Below are 26,999 nucleotides of genomic sequence, written 5' to 3' on the forward strand. Positions count from 1 at the left end.
TTGTGAAATTGAAGTAATCTGGCCTTTAACCTTGAATAGTTTAAAATGCACCTGAGGCATAGATTAATGACCCAATAATACATCCCATTTAATGTCCTGTTCCTTAATCAGCCCGAGTGCTCATCAAGACAGGATCAGGTAAATGGTTCAAGAAAGGCAGAGATTGTTATGATTGGCTAAATATCTGGTGCTAAAATGCATGCCAATTGAGAGTTATCTTTGGGGATTGCTTAAGTACCCTATTTGTAAATCCTTACCATACTAGAAGTTTTGTAGCAACCCAGACTATAGAACACACATCCATATGTATATTCATTTATGCAGCATTAATGAAAGTTATATGCATGCTATATATTATTACAGTTATAGTAGCACCTAGAGGCTTAGCTGAAGACTTCATTTTACTGCGTTTTATATAATCATGTAGTAAAAAAACAGACTTTACTCCTGAAGATTTTACAATCTAAGTTAAAATTGGGTTTTAAAATCCTAGAACTTTTTTTTTTCCAATGATTGCTTAGTATTGTTGTTAGTAAACTCTTGCAAGTGGTATTAAATGTTGTCCATGATACTGACAGGTTCTTTTCAATCATTTGCATCTGTTCAAAGGACAAATTTAGAACATTATAAATAGCACAAGTTCATCTCTGTTAATGCAACAGGATATCAGTTGTTTTTCCAACATGTAAGTTCAGTATACAGGAGGATTTTTTACTTATATATTGAGAGGTATGTTACCCACATTTATTTCCAAATTGTTTAAGAAATTGAGTTTACACCTTCTGTAATACATGGATTTTAGTATACTTCGAAAAATAATGGCTTGTAAAGTTATTTCACACATTAGAGCAATGTGAAAAGCATCTCTGCATAAGATATGCTAGAAATTAAATTTTAAAAGATTTAGATTGTGTTCTAAGATTTTATTATACTTGAGTTCCTAATTTTTATTGTGCATAACTCAGAACTAGTGTCGGATTTCTAATAAAAAAATGTGTTACTCAATTTCGCAAACATAAATCAATTTTTCCTAAATTAGGGAAACCTATGACTTGTTTATTGTTAAGAAAACACCGATTTATGATGTGATTGTTACTTTAAACATTTCAGATAAGTGAAGGGATCAGGTTCTAGCAGATTAGTCTGATTACGCGATATAATATGAAACTTTTGAATACACAGTTCATGTGCACCCCAAGGAATTACTGATATTTTTAACTTTAATAAGTTGTTTAGGCAAAGAGCTTCTCTGTGAGCAGGAGTGCTTGATACATGGAAAGGCTAGGCACCAATTGTACAGTAATCTAGGTGAAAAGCATATTTTGAATCAGGAATGTGGGATGACAGCAGAAAGCAGGGCAAGGTAAGGAATGCAGAAAATAATACAAATCCTAAATCAAATATTAAAATCCAGTAAGAAGTCAAACAAATCAGACATGGTCATGGTTATGAATCAGGCTGCTTAACTTCAGTAAATATTAAGAGTTTAACCTTTTAAATTCTGGCATTTTCTAGACTGCTTGCCAAATGATTACATTCATATACACATTTGGGGCAAACTCTGCTCACCCACTGGCTCTGCATTGCCTAAGTCCCTGCATGCACACGAACTAATGCAGTTCTTCTGAGCAGGAACTGCACGATTTTGGGAGGCTGCACAAGGATCAACATCTTTGCCAGTCATGGGATATCAGCATATTTGTACTAATTGTACAACAGAGACTCAGTCTTTAATCTTGTGGTGGGCCCATTAAAGAAAATAGGATTACAAATGTGAGTAAGAGTGCAGGTTTGGAACCAGTATATTGGACCATAGTTACTTGTAATTAGAGTGGGAGAGGCACCTCAGTCAAATTTGAGAGTGCAACTGACTTACTAATGCAAGATGTATACAGTGTGTAGAATATATTATTAATTTCTATAATGCCATAAACATGCATGACACTTTACAGAACAAATAAAACAGGGCCCCTATCATAGGGTCAGCTCACTGCTAGTTGTGCCTCCTCCTGATGATCCTTAAGATTAGCTCTTCCAGCTGCCACATCCTCCTCTGGCGGTGTCTCTCTCATCATCCTCTCATCCTGCTGCCCCTCTCACTCCAAGAACTTCAGCCTATGACTCGGCCCTCTGGGTGTGTCATCCTACGTATTCCCCTTCCTGGGGTGATGTAAAAAAATCTTTCTCAAACAAACTGTCCCAGAGAGTCTGCTGTCCTCTGCTTGGCCTGTGCCACAACTGCCGGGGCTGTTAGGGGAACTAATGTAAAACCAGTGTAAACGAGAATTGGTTTTGTATATCTAGTTTATTACCCAAATTATACAATATTTCATCCCTTTTTAGATCACCACTTAAAATACATGTCCTCCAATTTCAATACTCCAATTGGAGTATTGATATATAGAAATCATATAACCAAGTTCTGTAACATTTCCATTTCCCAATTTTAAGCAGACCATTATTTTATGATACTTATGCAGTATATTAAAACAAGCAATACTTAGAAAATAGTTATATATAACTATACAAACTGAACATCAATAAGTTAAGGTTAGAAATTAGACAAAGACCTTCCAAAGGGAGCAGTAGGGGTAAAAAACTAATTTTGTTTTAAGACTGAGCTTGATAAGTTTATGGAAGGGGTGGTATCATGAGATTACCTATATTGGCATATGTCCCATCCATGAACTATTAGCAAATATCTCCAGTGGCTGGAGATGTGATAGTAGATGGGGAGGGCTCTGAGTTACTACAGAGAATTCTTTCCCAGCTGTCTTACCCACATGCTCAGGGTCTAAATTATCACCTTATTTGGGATCAGGAAGGAATTCTCCCCCAGATCAGACTGTAAAAGACACTGGGGGTTTTTGCCTTCCTCAGCGGCAAGGGGTGTGGGTAACTTGCTGGTTTGAACTAGAATAAATGGCAGATTCTCTGTAACTTGAAGTCTTTAAAATAAGATTTGAGGACTTCACTAATTCAGCCACAGGTCCTGGGGCCACTACAGGAATGTGTATGGGGGTCAGGTTCTATGGCCTGAGATACGCAAGAGGTCAGACTAGATTATTGTGGTGATCCCTTCTAGCCTTAAAGTCAATGAGTTATTGTCTTCAGTTCCCAAACCATTTGTTTTTTTAAAAAAGTAATAGCTCATCTCATTGAGTCTCAGATATGGCCATCATTTTGTTTTAAAATAGGAAAATGAATCTTTCTAAACCAATGTTGACTGAGATGTTGCCTATGAAGATGACTAATTACTGAGTTACTTTTGATATTACTGCCAGGCAGGCAGTCATATGAGATTTCTTCAGAGTTAGTAATTTTTTTCATCTTCTTAAGTTTTGAAAGTAATACACACTAGCACACATGAGAGCTGGCAGGTAAGAAATTATTTCTGCGGTGATACCAAAAGTGAGCTCAAATTCAATTTATTTCTGTCACTTCAAATTAATGTTAGTTCACCCAGAGAAACTACATCTCTAAATTTTAGGCACTAGAGTTATTTCTATTTAGTACTTCTAAAAAAAAATAGAGAGATTTACTTTAATGAACATTATTTCATCAATATTATCAATCTTTTCTTCCCCAGAATGTCAAACTTTGAGCAATCTGAATCAGACTTTTACCAGTCTAACTATGCCACTGATATTCAAGATCAAGGTTATAGTGATACAGGGGCCCATAAAATATTTTATGGAAGCCAAAAGTAAGTACCTCATGTAAGAAGAAATTATTAATTTATTTTTTAAAAAGGGGTTTTCATTCAGCAACAAAGTACAATGTCTAATTGCCAGAAATGATGTCAAAATGTTCAACGGCATTTAAGGTTTTATGTGACTAGCCAAATGGATGCAGTAGCAATACAAACATAGAGAGAGGCTCTGATAGAAGGAAGAGTCTGGGAGGTTCCTATGATCAAGTTTTCCAAAAATGATGTTCATAGAATCAGAATATCAGGGTTGGAAGGGACCTCAGGAGGTTATCTTGTCCAACCCCCTGCACAAAGCAGGAGCAATTCCCAACTGAATCATACCAGCCAGGGCTTTGTCAAACCTGACCTTAAAAACCTCTAAGGAAGGAGATTTCACCACCTCCCTAGGTAACCCATTCCAGTGCTTCACCATCCTCCCAGTGAAAATGTTTTTTCTAATATCCAACCTAAACCTCCCCCACTGCAACTTGAGACCACTCCTCCTTGTTCTGTCACTTGCTACCATTGAGAACAGTCTAGATCCATCCTCTTTGGAACCCCCTTTCAGGTAGTTGAAAGCAGCTATCAAATTCCCCCCCCCCATTCTTCTCTTCTGCAGACTAAACAATCCCAGTTCCCTCAGCCTCTCCTCATAAATCATGTATTCCAGCCCACTAATCATTTTTGTTGCCCTCTGCTGGACTCTTTCCAATTTTTCCACATCCTCCTTATAGTGTGGGGCCCAAAACTGGACACAGTACTCCAGATGAGGCCTCACCAATGTCGAATAGAGAAGAATGATCACGTCCCTCAATCTGCTGGCAATGCCCTTGCTTATACATCCCAAAATGCCGTCAGCCTTCTTGGCAACAAGGGTACACTGTTGACTCATATCCAGCTTCTCGTCCACTGTAATGCCTAGGTCCTTTTCTGCAGAACTGCTGCCTAGCCAGTCGGTCCCTAGTCTGTAGCAGTGCATGGGATTCTTCCATCCTAAGTGCAGGACTCTGCATTTGTCCTTGTTGATCTTCATCAGGTTTCTTTTGGCCCAATCCTCTAATTTGTCTAGGTCCCTCTGTATCCTATCCCTACCCTCCAGCATATCTATCACTCCTCCGAGTTTAATGTCATCTGCAAACTTGCTGAGGGTGCAGTCCACACCATCCTCCAGATCATTAATGAAGATATTGAACAAAACTGGCCCCAGGACCGACCCTTGGGGCACTCCACTTGATACTGGCTGCCAACTAGATATCGATCACTACCCACTGAGCCCGACGATCTAGTCAGCTTTCTATCCACCTTATAGTCCATTCATCCAGCCCATATGTCTTTAACTTGACAGCAAGAATACTGTGGGAGACCATATCAAAAGCTTTGATAAAGTCAAGGAATAACATGTCCACTGCTTTCCCTTCATCCACACACCCAGTTAACTCCTCCTAGAAGGCAATTAGGTTAGTCAGGCATGACTTGCCCTTGGTGAATCCATGCTGACTGTTCCTGATCACTTTCCTCTCCTCTAAGTACTTCAGAATTGATTCCTTGAGGACCTGCTCCATGATTTTTCCAGGGACTGAGGTGAGACTGACTGGCCTGTAGTTCCCTGATCCTCCTCCTTCCCTTTTTTAAAGATGGGCACTATATTAGCCTTTTTCAAGTAATTTGGGACCTCCCTCAATCACCATGATTTTTTTAATGATAATGGCCAATGGCTCTGCAATCACATACACCAACTCCTTTAGCGCCCTCGGATGCAGCGCATCGGGCCCCATGGATTTGTGCTCATCCAGCTTTTCTAAATAGTTCCAAACCACTTCTTTCTCCACAGAGGGCTGGTCAGTCCCAGTGCAGCAGTCTGGGTGCTGACCTTGTTTGTGAAGACAGAGGCTATGTTGTCATAGCAGATGAGATTTTGCCCAGGCCCCCCCTTAATCAGAGAGTTTGTAGAGGCAAGGTGATCTACTAAAAGCCAGGTTAATCACTCTCCCCCGTTCCCTTTGGGCTCCCTGACAGCACAACTCCTTTGGAATCCCCTAGCCACCACTGCCTATGGGAAACACACCCCACAATCCCTTTCCCTGCTGCCTTCAGCCAATCATTTTCCCAGCTGCATATCCCCAACACTATTGCAGCTAAATTGAATGATGCCAGGGAAACAATTAGTTCTCCCAGTCTGTACAAGTGATCCAAGGATCAGGCCCCCTCCATCTTGAAAATCACAGGGAATAAGAATGGTTTGTGGGTTAAGACTGGGGATCAGTGGATCTGTGATCAGCTCCCAACTCTGGGTGACCTTGAGCTAATCACTTTATTCTTTCTGTACCTCATGCCACATCAGCAACATGGATTTTCCCCATCTTTTGTCTGTCTTCACTATCTAGAGTATAAAGTCTCTGGGGCTGTTTTACTATATATACGTGCAGTGCTAAGTCCAATGAGGGCTTAGTCTTGGCTGGGGCCTCTGGGCATTACAGGAATACAAATACACTATATAATAATAGTTAGGAAATAATTGGGCCTCATGATATTAAGACAGATTTTTAATCACACATTTTTAGAACTTTTTACAGGTGTTTAAGAAAAACATATATTCAGAAATAATTATATATATAATATTCCATTAAAAATAGATAAATAACTTGAGGGTGTCATTGAGGCTGCAAAGTAAAAAAAAAAAACCGCTCAGGTTAACCCTGCAACCTTAAATGACCTAGTGTGTTCCTGTATTATGATCATTTGTAATCATGAAATTACAGATAATTTTATCCTGGAGACCTCTTCCTTATTCAGTGTGCTGGGTGAAGGACACAATGAAAGAGGAAGGAGTGCAGGGTATTTGGGTAGGGAGGGAGCTGGTAGTCTGATCACAAAGGAAATACAGCAGTGGACAGCTTTGGATTATTGTGAGGTTGATTGTCACAAGTTGCCTGTTTGACTGACTACTTACCCAGATGTCTAAATGTACTTATTGTTGTAGGTGCCAGGGACAGGAGTCGCCTCAATCTGGTGCTTTTGTTCCTCTAGAAATGCTTTCGTCTTCTCAAAGTTACATAGGCCAGATGTTGCAGCCAACATACAATCCAGAGTTTTTATCTCACTCTAGTTATGCTGACAGTTTTGACGAAGAACCTCCTTTGCTAGAAGGTAAAGAATTAAAATATTAACTTTAAGTGGTTACCAGCTGCATATATGGTTCTTTTTGCTAACTCATGAAAGACACTAGAGAAACATTAATATCCAGTAGAGCCACCGCCTCCAATAGTTAGACTTGATATTGGCCTGTACCTCTCCATCACTTCAGCCAAGATCCCTGAATCCTGCAGGATGGACATCTGCCAGGAGCTGGATCCTGCAGTTCTTGCACACTCCAAATACCCTTTAGTGGGGATTTCAGGATCAGGTTTAGAGAAGAGAAAAAAGGAGAGTGTGTCCAAGTTCCTGCATTGCATACATGCAGGCAGAACTTTGTACCAGGGCCCAGATCCAAGTCACATATGAACAGGTATTAGATATTGTCCTAAACTGGAAGTAATATTAAATCCCCTAGCCTCTTCAAAATAAATACAACCAACCAAACCTCACCTCATTTACCTTTGCTTTGACATACCTTGTCTCAAAGCCAGACTTTGTAAAAATTCACTTGGTAAGCTTTTGTATAAGAACTGTAACTCTTGGCTAGTTGACAGCACACAATCAAAATCCTTACTTGTGCATTTTAAAAAATAATAATCAATCCTAGACTGTCAAATCAGAAAAAAATTACTGTTGATTTGTTATTTTGTATTTCTAACATATTCACATGTTTATGATTGGAAGGGCAGTGCCAAAATTTGCATAGAAAATAAAAGTATTAATTCATTTTTATGGCACATAGATCATATACTTTACTACCACTAGGTGACGGCATAACAATAAATTTTGTATTAAGGCTTCATAGCAATTTTTCCCCTCTGTATTTATATTGCACAATAAGACATCATGTGAGGGTACCTATAATTAATAAACATGTATTATAATAAAGTTTGCATACCTAGTAATAAATTTACTAGTTAAAAAGACTTAAGGCGGCTTCTTTCAGTGGAAAACTGGAGAAAGTTTGTGCACCCTGCATACCTTCAGCTAGTTGACCATTCGACTGTAAAAAAGGACTGTTTATTATTAGCAAGGTATGTTCAAGCCTTAATACTTGTAGCTAATAAACAGGTGAAGATTTCTTTCTATTTACAGAAATATTGCTGCTTTATGAATAACAAATAGATAAGGGTAAAATTGGACTTATTTGTCACTGATTCAACATAATGAAGCAAAGTAAATTCTAGGCAAATTCAGCTGGATACTGCACCATTGAGGTCAATGGGATTTGCACCATTGACTTCCATAAGAGCCAGATTGTTGTGCCTATTGTAAATAGAATGTAGAAGTCCCAAACCCGCAAGCAGCAAGCACCACACGCAGTTCACCCTATAACAAGGCTGTTTTGATCCACAACGTTCCAGAGGTGTTCAGATCTGGCATGTGGGTCAGGCCCATTTCCAGTTAAAATGTATATTTACAGTAACATAATTAGAGTATAGACAGTGCATGCGAAATATCTGGCCTCAATGTTCTCTCTCAAAAAAATGGCCTGGCAGAGTGCAAAACATGGACATCTGCTTTTTGAGTTGGATGTTGGTCCCACAAATGCTGGCTAGCCAATTCCAATATTGCCCTAACCAGTACTGGAGCATCACAGGAAAAAAAGTTACTCCAGAGAGTTTGAATATTTATGCAGAGATTAAGGATGAAATCCTGCCCCCACTGACGTCAATGACAAAACTCCCATTAACTTCAATGGGGAAGGATTTCATCCAGCATCAAGTGATCCACAGGAATAATTGTGCAAGTGCAAAAAGCCCATAAAATCCTATGTATGTTATTTTTGCTTTTCCTTGAAGCGAAGTGTGTCATGTTTTTAAATGCCTCTAGCAGCACAGCATTACGACACTTCTCTTGTCAGATTTTCACAATTAAAACGTGTATCTCTGATGTCCTCGATGTTCTAAAAAGCCTTGAATTCTGCAGTTACTGCTGATCAGCATATTATCTGAGGTCTCAGTTAATAAGATTTTAGAAACATATACATTGTAAAAATAGGAAAACCAAACATGTGAACAGTGTTGTCAGTATTTTTGGTCCATCACATAAGATTCAATTTAATAAATTAATCATCCCAGCCTGAAGTCAGAATTCAGTCCTAAAGACACTGTATGAGCAGCTGGAATCAGAACACATTCTACTGCATTCTTATTTCCTTGCGGGGGGGAGAAAACAGCTCATCTTGTTACTTTGGACTTGTGGTATCTAGCGGATTTGTATATAAAAGCTTCTAAAAATCATGGATAATTATGGAACTTTCCTTTTGCAGAACTGGGGATTAATTTTGATCACATATGGCAGAAAACATTAACAGTTCTAAACCCAATAAAACCAGCGGATGGCAGTATTATGAATGAGACAGACCTGACTGGGCCTATGGTTTTCTGTTTGGCCCTTGGAGCGACACTGCTACTGGTACAGTAAGGCAGAAGTCATGAGATTGTAAAGTTCATAACTGTAAAATAACAACTGTGTGCAGTTTTGGAAGATGCTGAGCAGGTACAAAATGAAACGTTTGCTTCAGTGTCTAATGAGAGTGGATATAAGAACATCTGTTCGCTGTACAGCTTATACATACAGTATTTAAATATAAAATTACACCTTGATGTAACACAGTAAAATGATTTCAATAAAAGTATAAAAGCAGGGCATATTTTCTGGGCATATGTGCCCTATATATAGAGAGATTTTATGCAATGTATGTGTCAAGAGGCTCCACTCACTCACAAGGAGTTCACCGCATGGAGCAGCTTGCAGGGTCAAGACCTACGTTACAGTACTGCCAACTCTAGCCATTTTAATGTGACTCTAGCCATATTGGGGTGTTTTTACCTGTCTCATGAAAACATGATGAAAGGTGCCAAGTCACAATTTCCCCCTTATTCAAAATGGCACCATCTCCTATTATTGTCAAAGGGGCTGAAAAAAGCAAGATGGCCACCATTTCCCTCAGTCTAGCTGCATGTGGAAGTCAGACTTCTCCTAACAATGTTGGCTGCCACCTCCCCATGTTTCCAGTGAGATTGAAGCTATCCCCACAAGCAAAATGGCTGCCACTTTGTGGTTCAAGGGGCTAAACAAGACACAGGGACTGTGAGAAGCAGCAGAGACACTGTGAAAGTTGGATGGGGAGAGTGAGGGGGAGCAGAGCACTGGGGAAAACAGGAAGCAGGTTTAGGAGTTGCAAGGGAATAGGGTAAAGCAGGGGATTAGGTGTGGAAGAGGGAGGCTGGGGGAGGTGCAGAGGACAGTGATGGAGTGGGAGATTGAGGGGATAAAATGGTAGCTCCCCCAGCCTTGGGGCAGTGGTGGGTATGAGGAGTCCCTCTGAGCAGCCAGGGGAAGGCAGCTTTGCCCACTCTAGTAAATTGTTCATAAGTCACAGGATTTAGGAGGTATGATGTGAGAAGCTCCTCTGATCCCATGATTTTCAGAGCTGGGCAAAGTTGTGTGTAAAAGGCTTGGAGCTAAGGACACAGACCTGTCCTGCCACCGAGTCCTGCTTTCCTATGTGGGCTTATAGCAAAGAAAGGGTTCTTAGGCAGCAGGCAGCAAGGGAAGGGTGAAGTCAGAGAAGTGGTGCTGCTTGGTCCCAGGTAATGAAGTCATGGGGCAGCAGGAGGCATCAACAGGAAATGGCTGGCAATTCCCTTATCTTAGGGGTGAGGAAAGGGTAAGTGAAGTCTATATCTGAGCAGCCAGAGAGGCATGCAATTTTGTGTGCATTAAAGGTTGGCTTTTCAACCTGCAATTATCACACACACATTGGCAGAGGAATAGAGCAGAGTTAAAGTCAAAAGACAGATGAAAAAATGTGATTTGATTATGATTATTATTTTTAAATTGCATGCTTTTTTGGGCCAGTCTCATGATTTTTGAGACTCTGACTCACGATTTTTGATCTGTGGGAGTTGGCAATATTGAAATTGGAATGAGAATAGGAAGATGTTCCAGCATGACACACACCCTCAGTTTTGTTGCTATTGAAAAATGGACCTCTGTCAATATTATTGTGGGGAAGGAAATAATTCTTTAAAATATCTCCTTGTGCAGCTACTTGTCAATTAATGTTGGTAGTACTTTTTTTCCAGATTTCCTTGCAACCGTAAAAGATGGGCAGTATTTAAACATCTTCCCTTCTTTCTTATCTTCCCCCGGCCTCCATCTCCTGCCTCACTCCTCTCTACCAACTAACAGCTTTTTGATAGCAGGAAAGCTGAACCAGAAGCTACCAAAGACTGCTAATTCAACTATTGATCAGAGACAATGGGGCTCCCCATTGCTACTAAAACATTGCACTGGTTGTTGGCAACTGTTTCTCTGAAAGGGAGTGGAAACACATGGCAATTTTGAGGAATAGAGTGCTTCCCTAGCAATGGAGCACTCTAATTCGGGGGTGGGGCTCTAATTCTCTGTTTCCTCTATGATAAACTGCTGAATCAGAAGAATCTTACAGATCCTAGGAATATTTGTGCAGTGCCTTGAACATGCAAACTTCAATATAAATGACGACTATTGTTATTTCCAGTTCAAGCAGACATTCCCATACTAGCTCGCATCGAGCTACTGTGCTATAAGTAGAAGTGTAGCTACAGTATCATAGGCAGCTAGCTGTCCAAAGTACGAGCCTATCCAAGAACTAGCCCAACTCACCAACCTGGCTACACTGCTATTTTTAGTGCAATAGCTTGATCAGAATTAGCGCAGATACTTCCACACCAGCTGGAAATTACACCTCTGGCTCCAGTGTAGAATACTGTGTCTTTCTCCATCCTAATAGATACCATGCTGATATTGGTTAGGGCACCTTCCCTCTTCTCAAACCTCCTATTAGAGCCTGTCATGGTATAATTCCCCACTCTGAATCTTAGCGTCCAAAAGATGGGGTACCAGCATGAATTCCTCTAAGCTCAATTACCAGCTTAGTACTTGTAGCACTGCCACCAACTAGGAATTCAAGTGCCTGGTACACTCTGGTCCCCCCCCCAAACCTTGCCTGGGGACCCCCAAGACCCAGTCCCTCTAGATCTTAACACAAGGAAAGTAAACCCTTTCCCTCACCGTTGCCTCTCCCAGGCTTCCCCTCCCTGGGTTACCCTGGAAGATCACTGTGATTCAAACTCCTTGAATCTTAAAACAGAGAGGAAAATCCACCTTCCCCCCTCCTTCTCTCTCCCCCTCCCAGACTCTCCCTGAGAGAGAAAGTAATCCTAACACAGAGAGAAAATTAACCTTTCTCTCCCCCTTCCCTCCTTTCTCCCCACCAATTCCCTGGTGAATCCAGACCCAGTCCCCTGGGGTCTCACCAGAATAAAAAAACAATCAGGTTCTTAAACAAGAAAAGCTTTTAATTAAAGAAAGAAAAAACAGTAAAAATTATCTTTGTAAATTTAAGATGGAATGTGTTACAGGGTCTTTCAGCTATAGACACTGGGAATACCCTCCCAGCCTAAGTATACAAGTACAAAGTAAAATCCTTTCAGCAAAAGACAAATTTGAACTCCTTCCAGCCAAATACACATTTGCAAATAAAGAAAACAAACATAAGCCTAACTCGCCTTATCTACCTAGTACTTACTATTCTGGACATATAAGAGACTGTATCAGAGAGATTGGAGAGAAACCTGGTTGCACGCCTGGTCACTCTCAGAACCCAGAGTGAACAACCAAAAACTAACAGCACACACAAAAACTTCCCTCTCTCAAGATTTGAAAATATCCTGTCCCTTGATTGGTCCTCTGGTCAGGTGACAGCCAGGCTGACTGAACTTGTTAACCCTTTACAGACAAAAGAGACATTAAGTACTCCTGTTCTATTAACCCTTAACTATCTGTTTATGACAGAGCCCTTTAATATTAACCTAAAATATATGCATATTTTTAAAACTCTAATTGCTACATCAGATTACTAACAACTACCACTGGAGTCATTGCAGGTTTTCAATAGGTTTAACGTTTTCAATTGTTTGGGGGCAATAGTTTCTACGGATCAACTGATAGATGCTGTATTGCAGACAGATGCAACAACAATAATCAACTAATATTTTATATTGTTTGTTTCAGAGTATTTAATTGACACAGCCCTTCTTGGAAGCTTAATCTAAGATTAACAAATTACTGTGAGAGAGACAAAAGAAGGGAGGTTAGCAGCTAAATGAACATTCCACTTCGAGCACTGTTTGATTTACAGAGAATTTATTTCTGGTGCAATAGAAAGGAAGGAAAAAAAGAGGCTATAACTGAAGATGATGGCCCTGATTTTCTTCTCAAACCGTTTTTGCACAAGTGTAGCTCCCCTGAGTTCAATGGGGATACTCCTGGTGTACATGAGATCAGAATCAGGGCCTACTAGTTTGGCAGAATTTGAACTGGAATGTGTTAAATTTACTACACTCAGTCTTGTGGAAGGAACAAAATAAAAATAAAATTAAAATGTTCGGTCTTGTAACCGGGCGGCCTCACCCCCGCAGCGCCTCCTACTGGTCATCCTCGGGAATTAGCTCAGTCCAGTGTCCAGAGCGCCCTCTGCAAGCCAGTGATCTGCCTTTCCAGTTACTGGCCCCATATCCCTCCCTGGACCCAGTGCCCTTTTACATAGGGTGCTGCCCCCCTGGCAGTGACCCCTTGTTCTCAGGGTCTCCCCTCTCTAGGGAACCCCCACCTTCTGTTCCCACCTTGCCTCAGTGTATGGCTACTGCCAGTCATTATCTAGCCCCACACCCTGGGGCAGACTGCAGTATCATCCAACTCATCACTGACAAGAAGGGTTTGGACCTGCTGCCTTGGCCTGCCCCTAGGCTGCACCTTGCAACCCCCAGTACTAGCTCCCTGAAGCCAGGCCCCTTCTCCCTCTACAGGCAGAGGGAGACTCTCTTTTTGCTTCTGGCTCCCCTGGCCTTCTTATACAGCCTTATTGCTCAGTTTGGGGCTTGGCCCCCAGCTGCAGCCACTCCCGCCATCAGCCCAGGCTTCTGGCTCCAGCTACAGCCCCCTCCTGGGCTGTTTTAAGCTACAAAGGGCAAGAGTGGGTAACCACTCCACTACAGGCCTGGATTCTCCACTGCCTTTCATCCTGAATTCTCAGACCTGTGTAAGGTGGGTAGAAAATGCTACCACTTGTGTAAGTGCGTGTAGAAGTTTGATTTGGTGGCATTTTATACCCACTTTTCACAAATGTGAGTATGCAGGGTGCAGAGCAGTGGATACTCAAGGCCCCTGGGTCTGATTCTGCTGTCTGTCACGTCCAACTGTAATGAGATATAGATCTTTTTACTTCTTGGTCACTGTTTCAAATCTGGCACAGATCAGCGGTGCCTGCAGCTTGTTGCTATCTAATCTAAAGACCTTTGATTGGCCTATTGGAAATGATGGTGGTGAGGTCAGTGCAATTTCTATTCTAATCCATATAGGTACTTATACCATGCTCATTACCATATTATCTGAGCACATTCCAGTAATGTGTTAAGCAAAATGACTAACATCTCTCATATGTTTGTTCTCTCATCCTCTCTCCAGAGGGAGAATTGTTTGTACAATAGAAGGTCTTGTTTGTGATTTTTTTACTATCTATATCTATCTAAAAATGTATACTCATGTTGCTGTATGTTTGTGTTAAAGAAAGCAAGGTCAAAGAAATGTGCCTTTCACTTGAAGTGGAAGGTGGTATGGTTCGTGATGACCCTTAGTTCCTTGAGGAGTTAGTTCTACAATCTTGAGCTGGCCTCTGAGAAAGTTCTGCCTCCTGCATAGACAAGCTTTACCCTTATGGTAAGAAGTTCCATTGTGCCAGAGGTGCAAAGTTGATGACTTCAGGCTACATCCTAGAACTCTAATTATTTCCTAAAATAACAGTTGTCAAAATCTCAGTACTACCCCAACAGCCAGCATTCAGTCCACTTGTTAGCAGCCTGAGAGGCCAAACATTTCATGGGGAATGGGTTCTGAGCTACTCTCTCACATCTAGACGTGATTCATCTAAATTAGAGTTGGAACGGCGTGAGTAAATTTGTGCTGTGGCTGCTGCCTATATTGTAGTTGCTTTGTGGATAAATTAGAAAATAAAAGTCTCCAGAGCTGTCAGGCCGGGTACCTTTCACATGCATTACATTGACTAAAAAGAAATTCTGAAAAAGAGCTGGAGAATCACTCACTAAGTGTAGCAAAAAAAAGATTTGCTGATAGTTACTAGAAAGATTAATGTGGCAGGGAACATATACCATGGAGCAGCGGAGTCATAATACTTTGTGCTATACATGCTAAGTTTGGGTTCAGGAGCAAACTGTGACTCCTGCATGGTAGCCAAGGAAAGGAAGGGATAAATTCACCCTGAAATTCAACATATTTTCCCCAAAGGTTCACAAACTTTTATCGAGCCTGGTCAGAATTTTGGGTTTGTAGTGGAAAGAGACTCCAAGTCTTGCCAGGTTTGGTGTTTCGTTATGAAAGATTCAAACTGCTGTAATGAAAGGGTACATGATGTCCCCAATGCACAAGGGAAACCACAAGTGTTACTATCTACTAAACAGAATGTGGCCTTGATAATTTTTAAGAAAACAATGATACATATTACAAAAAAATAGTAGGTCATCCCCACTAACCAATCTAGCATGAAATGTCTCAAGTGATGAAGCTCCCACCACTCTTCTTGGGAGACCAACAGTCTCACATCTCCTAGTCCCAAGATTTTCCTGACATTTAACCTAAAGTTAAATTTAGTTGTTTTTATCTTACGACTTCAAACCCCTTCCTGAGTCTCCCTAATCAGTTCCTGTCCTTCCTTGGAGCTTGATTACTACAAAGAAATGTAGAATTGGGTCCTGTATTTCTATCCATTCAATGCAAATTAAAATATAAATTATTAATGAAACATTTATCTTGGGATATTTTTATTTGAGAGGAGAAAAAATCCCCAAATACTGGCCTTGATTCTGATCACACATAAAATGGCATAAATGAAGTCAGTGTAAAACTTGTATAAGCAGAAAGAGGATCACACCTCATGCTTTCATTTTGTTTCCTCCCAGTGTTTCATGATTTATGGTACATGTATGCTGTTTTGTACTTACTCATATTTATTTCAGGCAGGAAAAGTTCACTTTGGCTATGTATATGGCATCAGTGCTGTTGGGTGCCTAGGAATACATGCTTTACTGAACCTGATGAGCATAGCAGGTGTCTCATATGGCTGTGTTGCCAGTGTACTGGGCTACTGCCTGCTACCCATGGTGGTCCTGTCCAGTTGTGCAGTCTTCTTCTCACTACAGTAAGTATCAGAGTATTATGGCAAAACCCATAAGGATTACTGTAATTAAGTCTAATGTTATACAAAAAATTTAATGCTAAGACTAGAGGACACTTTATATTGCCAAAAATTGGAAGGAAAATATCAGTACATGAAGGAACTAAAAAGAATGTTAGTATTTTCAGATGGAAATGGACAAAGTGTGTGTGTGAGAGAGAAAGTTTGAGTGTAATTTTAGTTCTAGAATAGCTCTGAGATCTGTCCCACTTTATATGAGCCCCAAAATCTGGTGAATTTGGATAAATAGTTCCAGTTTGGAACTACAGTATCTTTATTTAAAATAAAGTTGTGCTTAAAACTGAGGCCGCCTCTGATTTTTGTTTTGTAAAACTACAGCAGTAGTAGTTCAAATCCAGGTTTCAACTTTGAACCAGGGTGCTGGTGTCTGCTTCAGAAAATCCCCAAGCACATACAATACATTTGTAATAAGCTGTAAACCTACTAAAAGTCTATCTTTAGAAATCCAAAAATATTTACAGTGGTAGCTCTTAAAACTTGACAATTTTATCAGAAATAGATAAGATTCCATCAGTATCTGCAATGTCCCTTTGTGTGTCCTTACTTACAACAGGAAATGCCTTAAATACTACAAATACTGAGGTCATCTAACTGCAAGCTGTTAAAGGCAACTGGCAGTTTTCAAGGAAACGTTTATTTGTTTTTTAAATAGAGCTGATCAAAATCAGAAGAGTTCTTTGGTCAAAGTTTGAAATTTTAATGAAGCATTTTCTCAATTTCTAATTTTAAATTTCGTGACTAGCTTTAGTTTGGTCTCTTTTCACAGAAAATTTACCTAAGATAATGGGCAGATAAGATACAAAGAGAGAGAATTCTGTACTGAAACCGAGCTCATTCTCTCAGCAAAGACAGCTGTTAGGGTCATAAACATGAAAATTCTTTTTTTCATATTTTTTATGCAAAATTAGCAATTTCATTTTAACTTTGAATGAATCAAAATTTGGGACAAGGAGGGTGCAAAGTGGCACAAAAGAAATAGCCAACACTTTCAAGCAAAAATGTGTGAAACAAAATTCAATTTTTCACAGGGCTATTCATGTCAATCTAAGATGGCACTGTGCCTAATCACAAGCTGAGTACATTTTCTAGGGGTAATAGTGTCTGATAAGAATAGATTTAAATAAGCAGTTTGCTGATCTCTCCCCTCCCCCTTGGAAACCCTTCTTTAGACAAAATCCTTGAACAGAGGGAATATCCCATTTACTGGGGCTGTGTGCTAAGGCAAGTGAGTATGGGGCTGAAGAATGGAATCCTCGGGCCCAGTTTGCAGCAACTGGGCACATCTACAGGTTTTGTGAAGACGTGGTCAGCAATTATTCCCCATCTTTGTGCTCTGGTCAATAAGTCCATGTTGTGTGCAGATCCGAAGTTGAAAACCTTCCATGTTCCACAAATCCCCTTCCATGTTCCTGTGCAAATTGTACCTTAGAGCTTGGCTCCATAGCACACAAATGTAGCCTGCCTGAATAGGCTCTGTTGTCCAGTCTTTCAATTTTCCTTGCATTTTGAGACTTTTGTGCTCCTGGAAGGTGCCTGAGGATTTGGCCTTCATAGACACCACTGGCACCAGAGCCATACTAGTGCTAAACCATTTATTTCAGCAGGAATGTGCTGTTAGACTGAGAGCTGAATCTTTAAGTGCACCTAAGCAGCTCTTGGCTGACTAGGGCAAAGGTGACTTTATGCCATCTTTCCATCACTATCAATCCTGGAGCCAGCCGGGGTGGCCATTTTGGCTCCCAGTGCAAAGTAGAGCAGCCACAGTTCTGCTCTAAATTGCACCAATTTCTCATTGCCCCCAAAGTGCTATTATGCTAGATGGGAATTGCCACTGCACAGCATGCACCTGCTACATTCTTTCCGGTTTTGTTCAATATCTTCATTAATGATCTGGAGGATGGCATGGATCACACCCTGAGCAAGTTTGCAGATGACACTAAACTGGGAGGAGTGGTAGATATGCTGGCGGGTAGGGATAGGATACAGAAGGACCTAGACAAATTAGAGGATTAGACCAAAAGAAATATGATGAGATTCAACGAGGACAAGTGCACAGTCCTACACTTAGGATGGAAGAATCCCATGCGCTGCTACAGGCTGGGGACCGACTGGCTAGGCAGCAGTTCTGCAGAAAAGGACCTAGAGGTTACAGTGGACGAGAAGCTGGATATGAGTTAACAGTGTACCCTTGTTGCCAAGAAGGCTAATAGCATTTTGGGCTGTAAAAGTAGGAGCATTGCCAGCAGATCAAGGGATGTGATCATTCCCCTGTATTCGAGATTGGTGAGGCCTCATCTGGAGTACTGTGTCCTGTTTGCTTGCCCTACACTACAAGGAGGATGTGGGAAAATTGGAAAGAGTCCAGCGGAGGGCAACAAAAATGATTAAGGGGTTGGAGCACATGACTTATGAGGAGAGGCTAAGGGAACTGGGATTGTTTAGTCTGCAGAAGAGAAGAATGAGGAGGGATTTGAGAGCTGCTTTCAACTACCTGAAAGGGGGTTTCAAAGAGGATGGAGGTAGACTGTTCTCAGTGGTAGCAGATGACAGAACAAGGAGTAATGGTCTCAAGTTGCAGTGGGGGAGGTTTAGGTTGGATATTAGGAAAAACATTTTCACCAAGAGGGTGGTGAAGCACTGGAATGGGTTACCTAGGGAGGTGGTGAAATCTCCTTCCTTAGAGGTTTTTAAGGTCAGGCTTGACAAAGCCCTGGCTGGTATGATTTAATTAGAATTGGTCCTGCTTTGAGCAGAGGGTGGACTACATGACCTCCTGAAGTCCCTTCCAACCCTGATATTCTATGATTCTCCTGACACACCTCTAGTGTGTGCTCTATGCCAATGGGGCAGAGAAGGAATGATGTAAGAGCCAGTGTGAGTGATCACAAGTGAGTGATACAAGACTTTGTCTTTTCTCAAGCTCATATTCCCTACCACACATGGCCTCTAGAGACCATCAGGCTGTCTTGGTAAAAGAGCAAATCTGCATAGCCTCATTTAAATCATAACATATTGTGCATGTTGATTTTAGCTGAATTTCTGTTCACTTTGAAATTTAAAAGCTCAGAGCCCAGTTTTGCCTATAGCCCTGGACAAAGTAGTTGGAAGCTTGCTAGTCTTCCAAGTAATACCATTGATGGAGCTGTTGTTTCCATCTGAAATGGAGCAATCAATTTTGCTTGATGTTTTATTGTTTTAATTCACTGCTCAACCTTGACTTTCATTACATAAGTCATTCCTTGTTTGTACCAGTGACTACTGCCTTATTAACAACAAGATCTTAGACATGAACGAGACTGTGATAAGACATCATTCTGCACATATTAACCAGTGGATTCTTTGTTTTATTTTTGCTTTATAGGGGGATACTTGGAACCTTGTTAGCTCTGATTATTATTGGATGGTGCAGTCTGTCAGCTTCCAAAATTTTTATCTCTGCATTAGCCATGGAAGGCCAGCAGCTTCTCGTGGCTTATCCCTGTGCTCTACTTTATGGTCTTTTTGCACTTCTGACTGTTTTCTGAAATGTACTTTGTGGCAGCCTGATAATATTCTATGTCTGTGGGTGTTTTTACTTTAAGCCTCCTAGATTCACAAGAAATTCCATTAACAAAAATAGATTATGATTTACCTTTTATTTTCTTAATGGATCATGGATAAAGAAATAAAATCAGGACGATAAATTTAATAACAACATTCTAAAATCTCAAACCTTAAAAACATTTTGCTCAGATACTAGTAAAAATAAGGCATCTTAGGGAGGAAATATGCAAAATAAATGTAATTTTAAACAATGATATTGTGTACTTGCAGTGTTTTGATGGAGATAATATATATTGTGGAAGGGGTAAGTGAAATGCAATAACAATGCAGTATTTTATAGGCATAGTAACTCAAGTGAAAAGTTTCAGGTAATTGTTTTAATGCAAGTAATGTTCAATTTGGCATTTTACATGAATATAAAAAAGAAGTCTTTCCTTTTTCTTTTTAAAGAGGTTGAATGGCCTTTGTTTATAATGTTGAAGAATTGCCAAACATGGACAGCAAGAGTGAAGTTATTGCAATACAAAGTAAGCAAACTAGGAATGTCATCATGTTTTTTGGTTTTGTTTTTTTTTAAGAAATGTGGCTCTGCAAAGTTTTGTTATACTGTACATAATGTACAGTAATGCTAGAGTCTAAAATTGCCACTAAACCCCTACCTGCTGTCACTGCAGAAAAAACACTGCACTAAGCAAAGGTAACTACTAAATATGTCTCCTGAAAGGCAGAACTGCATTTGTGCAAGCGAAGTACAAATCTCACTCATTTTGTATACAGAAAAAAAATCTATTCACTGCTGTTAGTATTGCAGCAACCCAACATTTTTGTAACAGTGCTGGAGCACAGAATGCATAAAATATTTCAAAAAGTACTATTGGGAGTATCAAGTCATCAGACGGGAATAAAGATGTCTGGGTATGCTTAACATTTTAAGAGGCAGTATCCTGTGTTAGTGAAAGAAACTGAAGAATGTAGTCATAAAAAGGCTCGAGAAACAACACTGTAATGGCAGAACTGAATAATAAACATAATAATAAACTAAATTGTAATCAATGTTTTTACCCATTTTTCTCTTTGAGGAATATTCATTGATTTTTCTCCAGTGTTTTCATTATTCAAAACTATTCAGTGAATTTTCTGCTAAATATTTTACCTCTGTGGATTGATAGTGAATAGTTGTGTGTAGGTATTCAGTATTCACTATCTGAACTGACTAGGGTCCCGATCCTGCAAAGAGTTATGTACATGTTTAACTCTGTGCTGTGTGAGTAGTCCCACTGACCTCAATGAAACTATTCAGAGTGTGTAAAACTAATAACCTTTGTAAGTCTTTGCAGGATTGGGGCTCGGGTTAGTTGTGTTTGCTCAGATGAGCCACATGCTATGTGTTTCTACTTTCTTATTGAAGGAGCCCCACAAGCACTTATGGTGCAAATACTTGCCTTTGCAAATTTAATAACTGATTGCTGTGAATGCTTGTGAGGGCAACTTTGAAATTTGGTTTTGCTGAACTTCAGCACAACTTGATCACACTAGTGTTGTCAGGAAATAAACGCAAAAGGGGCACAAGCATGAACTGACCAAATTCCACTGATTATTTATGGAAAAATATTTGCTGTATTCATCCACCTTCACCAAGAGGGAAAGATACATACAGAGCTTCACTTACTTCCCATAACACAGCAACAAAAAGACAATTCAAAGAAATAATTAAGAGTTTTGTGAGTTTTAGATGTTTTCAATTTTAAAAAATTAAGCAATCAGAGCCTGATTCAAAGTTGTCCTGCACATTGTATAGCCATTTCCACCAATGCAAAACAGGTGTAAAATGCTTCCATTCTCATCTAGCAGCATTTTATACCCACGCATTAGGTAGGGTACATGACTACAGAAGGTATGGGGCAGCCGTGAATCAAGCCTTCCATATTATGTTTTTTATGTTAATAGACAACAAGTATAACTTAAGGAAATAATGGACACCTTGCAACTTTGCCATCAAAGGGCCATTGACAGAACAAATGCAAATGTGAAGAGAAAATGTGTGATATGAAGTGATGCAACTATTGTTATTTATTCTACTTATTAAGCTCCAACACTTGCTTTCCAAAATGAAGGCAAAACATACCCCAAAGAGCTTAATCCCAAGAGAAAAAAGTGCAGGTGACAATGGGAACCCGAGGAAAGAATAACTTGGCATTTGCTTGTACTTGTGTTTATCACTGTTGGCTAAGCACATGAAGTAGAGTGTGTTGTTAGAGGAGTTAGTGTGTCTATAATGCAGTGTGTCATTCTTACGCATCTCACTGTGCTTCATAGTTTTGCAGATTTAGGTCTATATTCCTCTTTATCAGTGTGACCAGAAGCCAGTGCATGTGTGTTGTAGGGGTAGTGACTCTCTAGAATCCCCCACTTCTCTCTGAACCTGCAAAAGATTCTTTACCACTAGTCCATGGATTTGGTGGTTCTTACAGATTGAGGCAGGCTGGGACTGGAAATACATGAATTGGTGACCACTCCCCTAATTTACTCATGATATTCCAGATTTTTTCCACCTGAAAGAAGCATTCCAAGGTGCCAGCATTCCTCTAGTCTCTCTGCTCTTTTTTGGTTCTCTGGTCAGTTTTACCAAGGTGTGTTCTATAGAGCCTTTAGTTAGTAATAACATCACTGTGCTACTCTCTCATATATAACAGCAATGGAATGGAAATGTAAAGAGACAATAGGTTGAAAATGATCAGGCCTCAAATAAAATCACTACAAAACATGCATGTGTGATGGCAGAATATTACCATCACATTGCTTTGTTTTGGACATGCTTCTCCCAAAACCAAACCAACAGCACTATACTTTTCCCCCCTCTGAACTATTTGTACCATGCTATTTCATTTTCCCACATCCCTGCATAAAAAGGTTAAAAAGTGTGGTAGGCCATTAGTTTCAACTTGCTAAAGAGAGAATTATAAAATACCAATTGATCACTGTGTGATTTTTTAATTCATGTTTTCTCCTCTCCTCATAAACACACACAATTTTTGAACTGTTTTTTTTGAGTGTTGCCAACTCCAATAGTTCAATAATCATGAGTCAGAACCCAGCCAATCATTTGATGAGCCTAAAAATCATTAGCTTTTACAAAGAAGTAAAAATCATTTTTATGGTCTATCTCCTGATTTCTAAGCTATCCTCACTATGAATCTGAAAATTCAACCTTGGATATTTACAAACTGCATGCACAAAAACTATGGTTATTTAGCCTCTATTCTCTCATTTCAAACAATGATTCCAACAGGGTACATACTATGGACAAGAGGCAAATTGTCACGTTATAGGGATATGGAGGAAAGGTTCCAGAAGATTCTGTGGAAGGTATGGTAAACTAGACTGAGAAATTGTCAGGTAGTGTGAGGCTTCAAACCAGACTATTAAGTGATGCTGTGGCCAGAAACTGAAAGGTTTGTTACCGCTGATGCTACCCAAGAATGCTTTGGAGTGGACTGCTGCTCCAAAAAGTGCATGTTGCTTTACTTTTCCCCTAAAGGAATCAGAGATTTCTCTAAAATAGAATGGAGTGTAAACAGAATCCAGAGAACAGCTCTGAGAGGGTGAATAAGGGGAGCCCCTGAGAGAAGAAGTTTGATCACAGTGGCTACAGTTTTATTAACAAGAAGCTAATGAAAATCAGACAACTTGCTGACTGTAGAGAGAGTGAGCTCTGCTGATATTGACCTGAATTGTTTTCTAGTGCCTCTGTATATGGAGTCAAATTCTCTGATTTTGTAAATTGGGAAACACCATTGACTTCAAAGAATCTGTCAGCTTACACCAGCACAAAATATTTTACTGTATAGTTAATGTTAATTTGCCTGCATACTCTCCCTGAACTTCTGCAAACTCATACAGCATAATTAGTTTTTAAATAATATATAGGTTTTACTGTGCCTCTGTAATTAGCTCTTAAACTGAAGTCCTAAGCTTCTGTGTTTTAAATGCTTCTCCAGTAGAACATGTTCTTCTCTCTTATTGACCTGTTTATTTATTGGTGTGTGTGTAATGTATAAATAGATAGATAAAAATAACAGTTGGAGCAACAGCTTTAGCTAAGGTTGCCTAAGCATTTTCATTCTAAGACCCCTTTTTCAGTTGCTTACAATTTTCTGAAACTTTATCTATTGTGCTGAAATTGTCCAGGTTTTGGGCCTGCTTCTCCACTGTCTTGAACCTCATGTGGTCAATTACACCTGTGTAAAGTGATGAGAGCAAAGTGAGTGTAAAATACTACCAGACTGGTAGTGGGAAAAAAAGGTCCTTGGTGTCACATGATTTTACTTTTTCCAAGTTTGATGAAGAACTGTTTAGCTCTTTTGGAACATACCAAGAGTAAGAAAGCACACTCTTCTCACTCAAAAACAGATTTTGCAAACATTTTAGTACTTCTATCTTTGAACCAGTTGGGGACAAAAGGTTGAAATGAGATGGAAGATAATAACCCTTAAGGAGAGAGATGCTGCTCATTTTGTAATGAAAACCCATTTGACTTTGCCAAATTAGGAAGGTTTGAAAAACATAGCTGGCACATTTGCAGTAGATTAAAGACAATAGCACTTTTTATTAACAGCCAATACCAACAGAAGAGTGTTGCAGTGAGCATGTCAGATCTTTTTTGCATATTAAAAAAATCTGGATAAGTGCAACTTTTGGTTACTGTGCAAGTGTTGATCACTGATTGCTCCATACTACTCTCTACATATTTCCAGGACTTTAAAATACACAATAAGTGCACTCTCTATAAATGAGGCAAGAGCTCTGCAGTAGCCAGGGGCTTAGGTGTTAAAGTGCCTAATGTTTAGGTACTTAGCAAAACCACAGGAACAACATTGCAAACCACAAAGTCAGAGTAAGGTGCCTTGGCTCTATATATAGTGAATAGGGAGAGAAGGTCATTTTAAGCAGCACGCTAGCCAATGAGCGATGCGGAGGAGAGGGGTGTCCTAAGTTCCACCCCCCTCACTAGATATAGGTACCTATGTCCAGGCTACAGGGAGGCAACTGTCTTTGCTGGCAATCCACAAACTGGGAGAAGATAGGCATTCTGCCACCTATGTCATGTACTAGGACCCGAGGACCAATCCATTAGGTGTGCTTAAAGATCATCTAATTCCATGTAAAACAGCTGGAGGAGGAGGACAAGGATTTAATTACAATCTTTATCTCAGCAGTTGGGGCACTTACTTGGCATGTGGGAGACCCAATTTCAAGCTTCCCCTCTGCCTGATGATCAGAAGAGATTAGAACAGGAATCTGCTACCTCTCAGATGAGCTCCCTAACCAGAGGACTATAAAGTCATTCTCAGTTGTCTGGTCCAATTATGATTTAATTATTTGATTATTTTATTACAATGGAACAACCTCAACAGGAGAGATTGGGGGAACTCCATATCAGAGCATTCCATAGCCAAGTGATTAGGACACTTGCCTGAAAGTACACTGAACCACTCTACTTACATTGCCTTTTTAAGTAGATTAGCAAGTTGAGACAGATGCTGCTGCCAGAAAGCTCCCTCCTGTGTCCCCCCCTCTACTCTATGGAGATGGGGTAAGATGGGAGCAAGGGGAAGGGGGACATCTTAACATTAGTTCCCCTTTCCCCATCCTCTTGCTCAGCTAGCAGAAGGCTCCCGGGAGCAGCTCCAAGGCAGGGGGCAGGAGCAGCACATGGCAGGGGGAGGGACAGCTGAACTGCAGGTAATTGATAGCCTGCTGGGCAGCTGCTGCACAGGGAACTTAGGGGAGCAGGGAGCTGATAGGGGGGCTGCTGGTCCACCCTGGTTCCAAGCCCCCACCAGCTAGCTCCAACGGGCTGGTCTTCCTGCAAGCAGTGGACAAAGCAGATGGCTGCCAAACAACCTTATAAGGAAGCATTGCACAACTTTAAATTAGCACGTTCTCTAATCGATCAGCAACGTAGCAATGAAACAGTGTTACCCAGGATGACTTTAAGTGAGGAGTTACTATGCTGTGTTAAATATATGTTAAATACTTTGCTTAGCTGTGATGGAGTGTGCACCCCTCTGGCCAGCCCTGATAGGGGTAATGAGGGCCTGAGAGGCCAGTTAGGTTACCCAGCATTACCTGAGAGAAGGGCTAGAATTAACTGAGAGTGCTGCCCATCTGGGGAAGAGCTGGGCCAGCACTGCAAAGCCAAGAAACTGACAGTAGAAGGGGACGATAGAGGAAGGAGTCTATGGTGAGTCCCTGGAAAGAGGGAGGTTGTCAGGAGCAAGCCCAGGGGAGTGTAAGCAGTGGGATCCTGCCCTGCAGTAAGGAGTCTGGCAAGACACTAGGAGAGGTGAAGTAGCCACAGAGGGCAACATAGTCTCCAATGGTAAACCCAGAGCCAGAAATGAGAAGCTAGTGAGGGATGGAAAGAAGGAGCCCAGGGAAATAGCAACAGGGGTGGGGACTGAGGACCTGGATTGTTGGCTATAGGGTCCCTGAGATGATGCCTGGTGTAGCAGGTAGGCCAGGGTTCCCCTGTCAGGCACTGGTATAGTAACACCCAGCCTGAGGGGCTGAATGCTGTCTGGTAACAGCATTTGGACAGTTGTCCTGTTGGTGATTTTTTTATTTACAAGCCTTGATTTAACTGTTTAAACAGTCTTCTACCTGCATGGTTGTGGTTTATCTATATTGGATGCCCCTAAGTGATTTTGGAAGAATAACATCTGTGACAATGACAATATGCTCACTGTGACCCTGTGATTTCCATGCACATTTTCTAGAGTTATGGTCTCATCATTAGCTTAAAGAAACCCAATAACCTTGGTGCTGCATCACTGAACCAAAAGAACACTGCAATTCATAGTGATCTCTACACAGTTGCAGTAATAAAAATCTTAAACAACACACACTGCAATGGAAAGATTTTATCTGTAATTAAAGAAAACAATCACACTTATTTTGCTGTAATTCAAATATAATGGTATTGAGCAAGAAATGAACACAGAAAAACAAAACACACATTTTTAAAACACAATAAGAAGGGTGGAAGTAAATTGAGTTCTTTTTGTAGCAACCAAAAGGAGATTTTGAAAGGCACAAAGGGCAGCTAAGTGCCTAAATACTAGTGAAAGTTGCTGGGAGGTGGGAACCTAATGCCCTTTTGTGCTTATTAATACACCTCCGCTAATTTGTAGAAAAGCTAGCATTCAGAGAAATAAAGAAATGGTTACCAAATGAAAACCTGTGCAACTGCTAAGCACTGGCATTTCTTAGTTTGCAGCTGATCCTGAGACTGGCAGAGAGAGGCTG

At 40.4% G+C, this 26,999-nt stretch overlaps 1 protein-coding gene across 2 annotated transcripts; it reads left to right on the top strand.

The window, feature by feature from the left end:
- Positions 1 to 645: 645 nt before the first annotated feature.
- Positions 646 to 20,744, top strand: YIPF7 (Yip1 domain family member 7). 2 transcript variants are annotated; one of them, XM_050948043.1, is made up of 6 exons: positions 646 to 729; positions 3,590 to 3,719; positions 6,672 to 6,838; positions 9,099 to 9,244; positions 15,910 to 16,091; positions 19,510 to 20,744. In XM_050948043.1, exons 2-6 carry the CDS (start codon positions 3,637 to 3,639, stop codon positions 19,670 to 19,672), a joined length of 741 nt encoding a protein of 246 aa, XP_050804000.1. In that variant the 5' UTR covers positions 646 to 729; positions 3,590 to 3,636; the 3' UTR covers positions 19,673 to 20,744. The 2 variants fall into 2 exon arrangements, with proteins under 2 accessions (XP_050804000.1, XP_050803999.1); XM_050948042.1 differs by having other exon boundaries at positions 652 to 729; positions 3,590 to 3,706.
- The last annotated feature ends 6,255 nt before the right edge of the window (positions 20,745 to 26,999 follow it).

This window comes from Gopherus flavomarginatus, chromosome 3, assembly GCF_025201925.1.
Source record: "Gopherus flavomarginatus isolate rGopFla2 chromosome 3, rGopFla2.mat.asm, whole genome shotgun sequence".
NCBI classification, from domain to species: Eukaryota; Metazoa; Chordata; order Testudines; family Testudinidae; genus Gopherus; species Gopherus flavomarginatus.

Excerpts from the sequence above, each read along its gene's own strand:
- YIPF7 (XM_050948042.1), top strand. The coding sequence starts at position 3,591 with ATGTCAAACTTTGAGCAATCTGAATCAGACTTTTACCAGTCTAACTAT. Across the intron at positions 6,839-9,098 it reads AGAACCTCCTTTGCTAGAAG|AACTGGGGATTAATTTTGAT; the intron begins GTAAAGAATTAA and ends TTCCTTTTGCAG. Across the intron at positions 16,092-19,509 it reads GCAGTCTTCTTCTCACTACA|GGGGATACTTGGAACCTTGT; the intron begins GTAAGTATCAGA and ends TTTGCTTTATAG.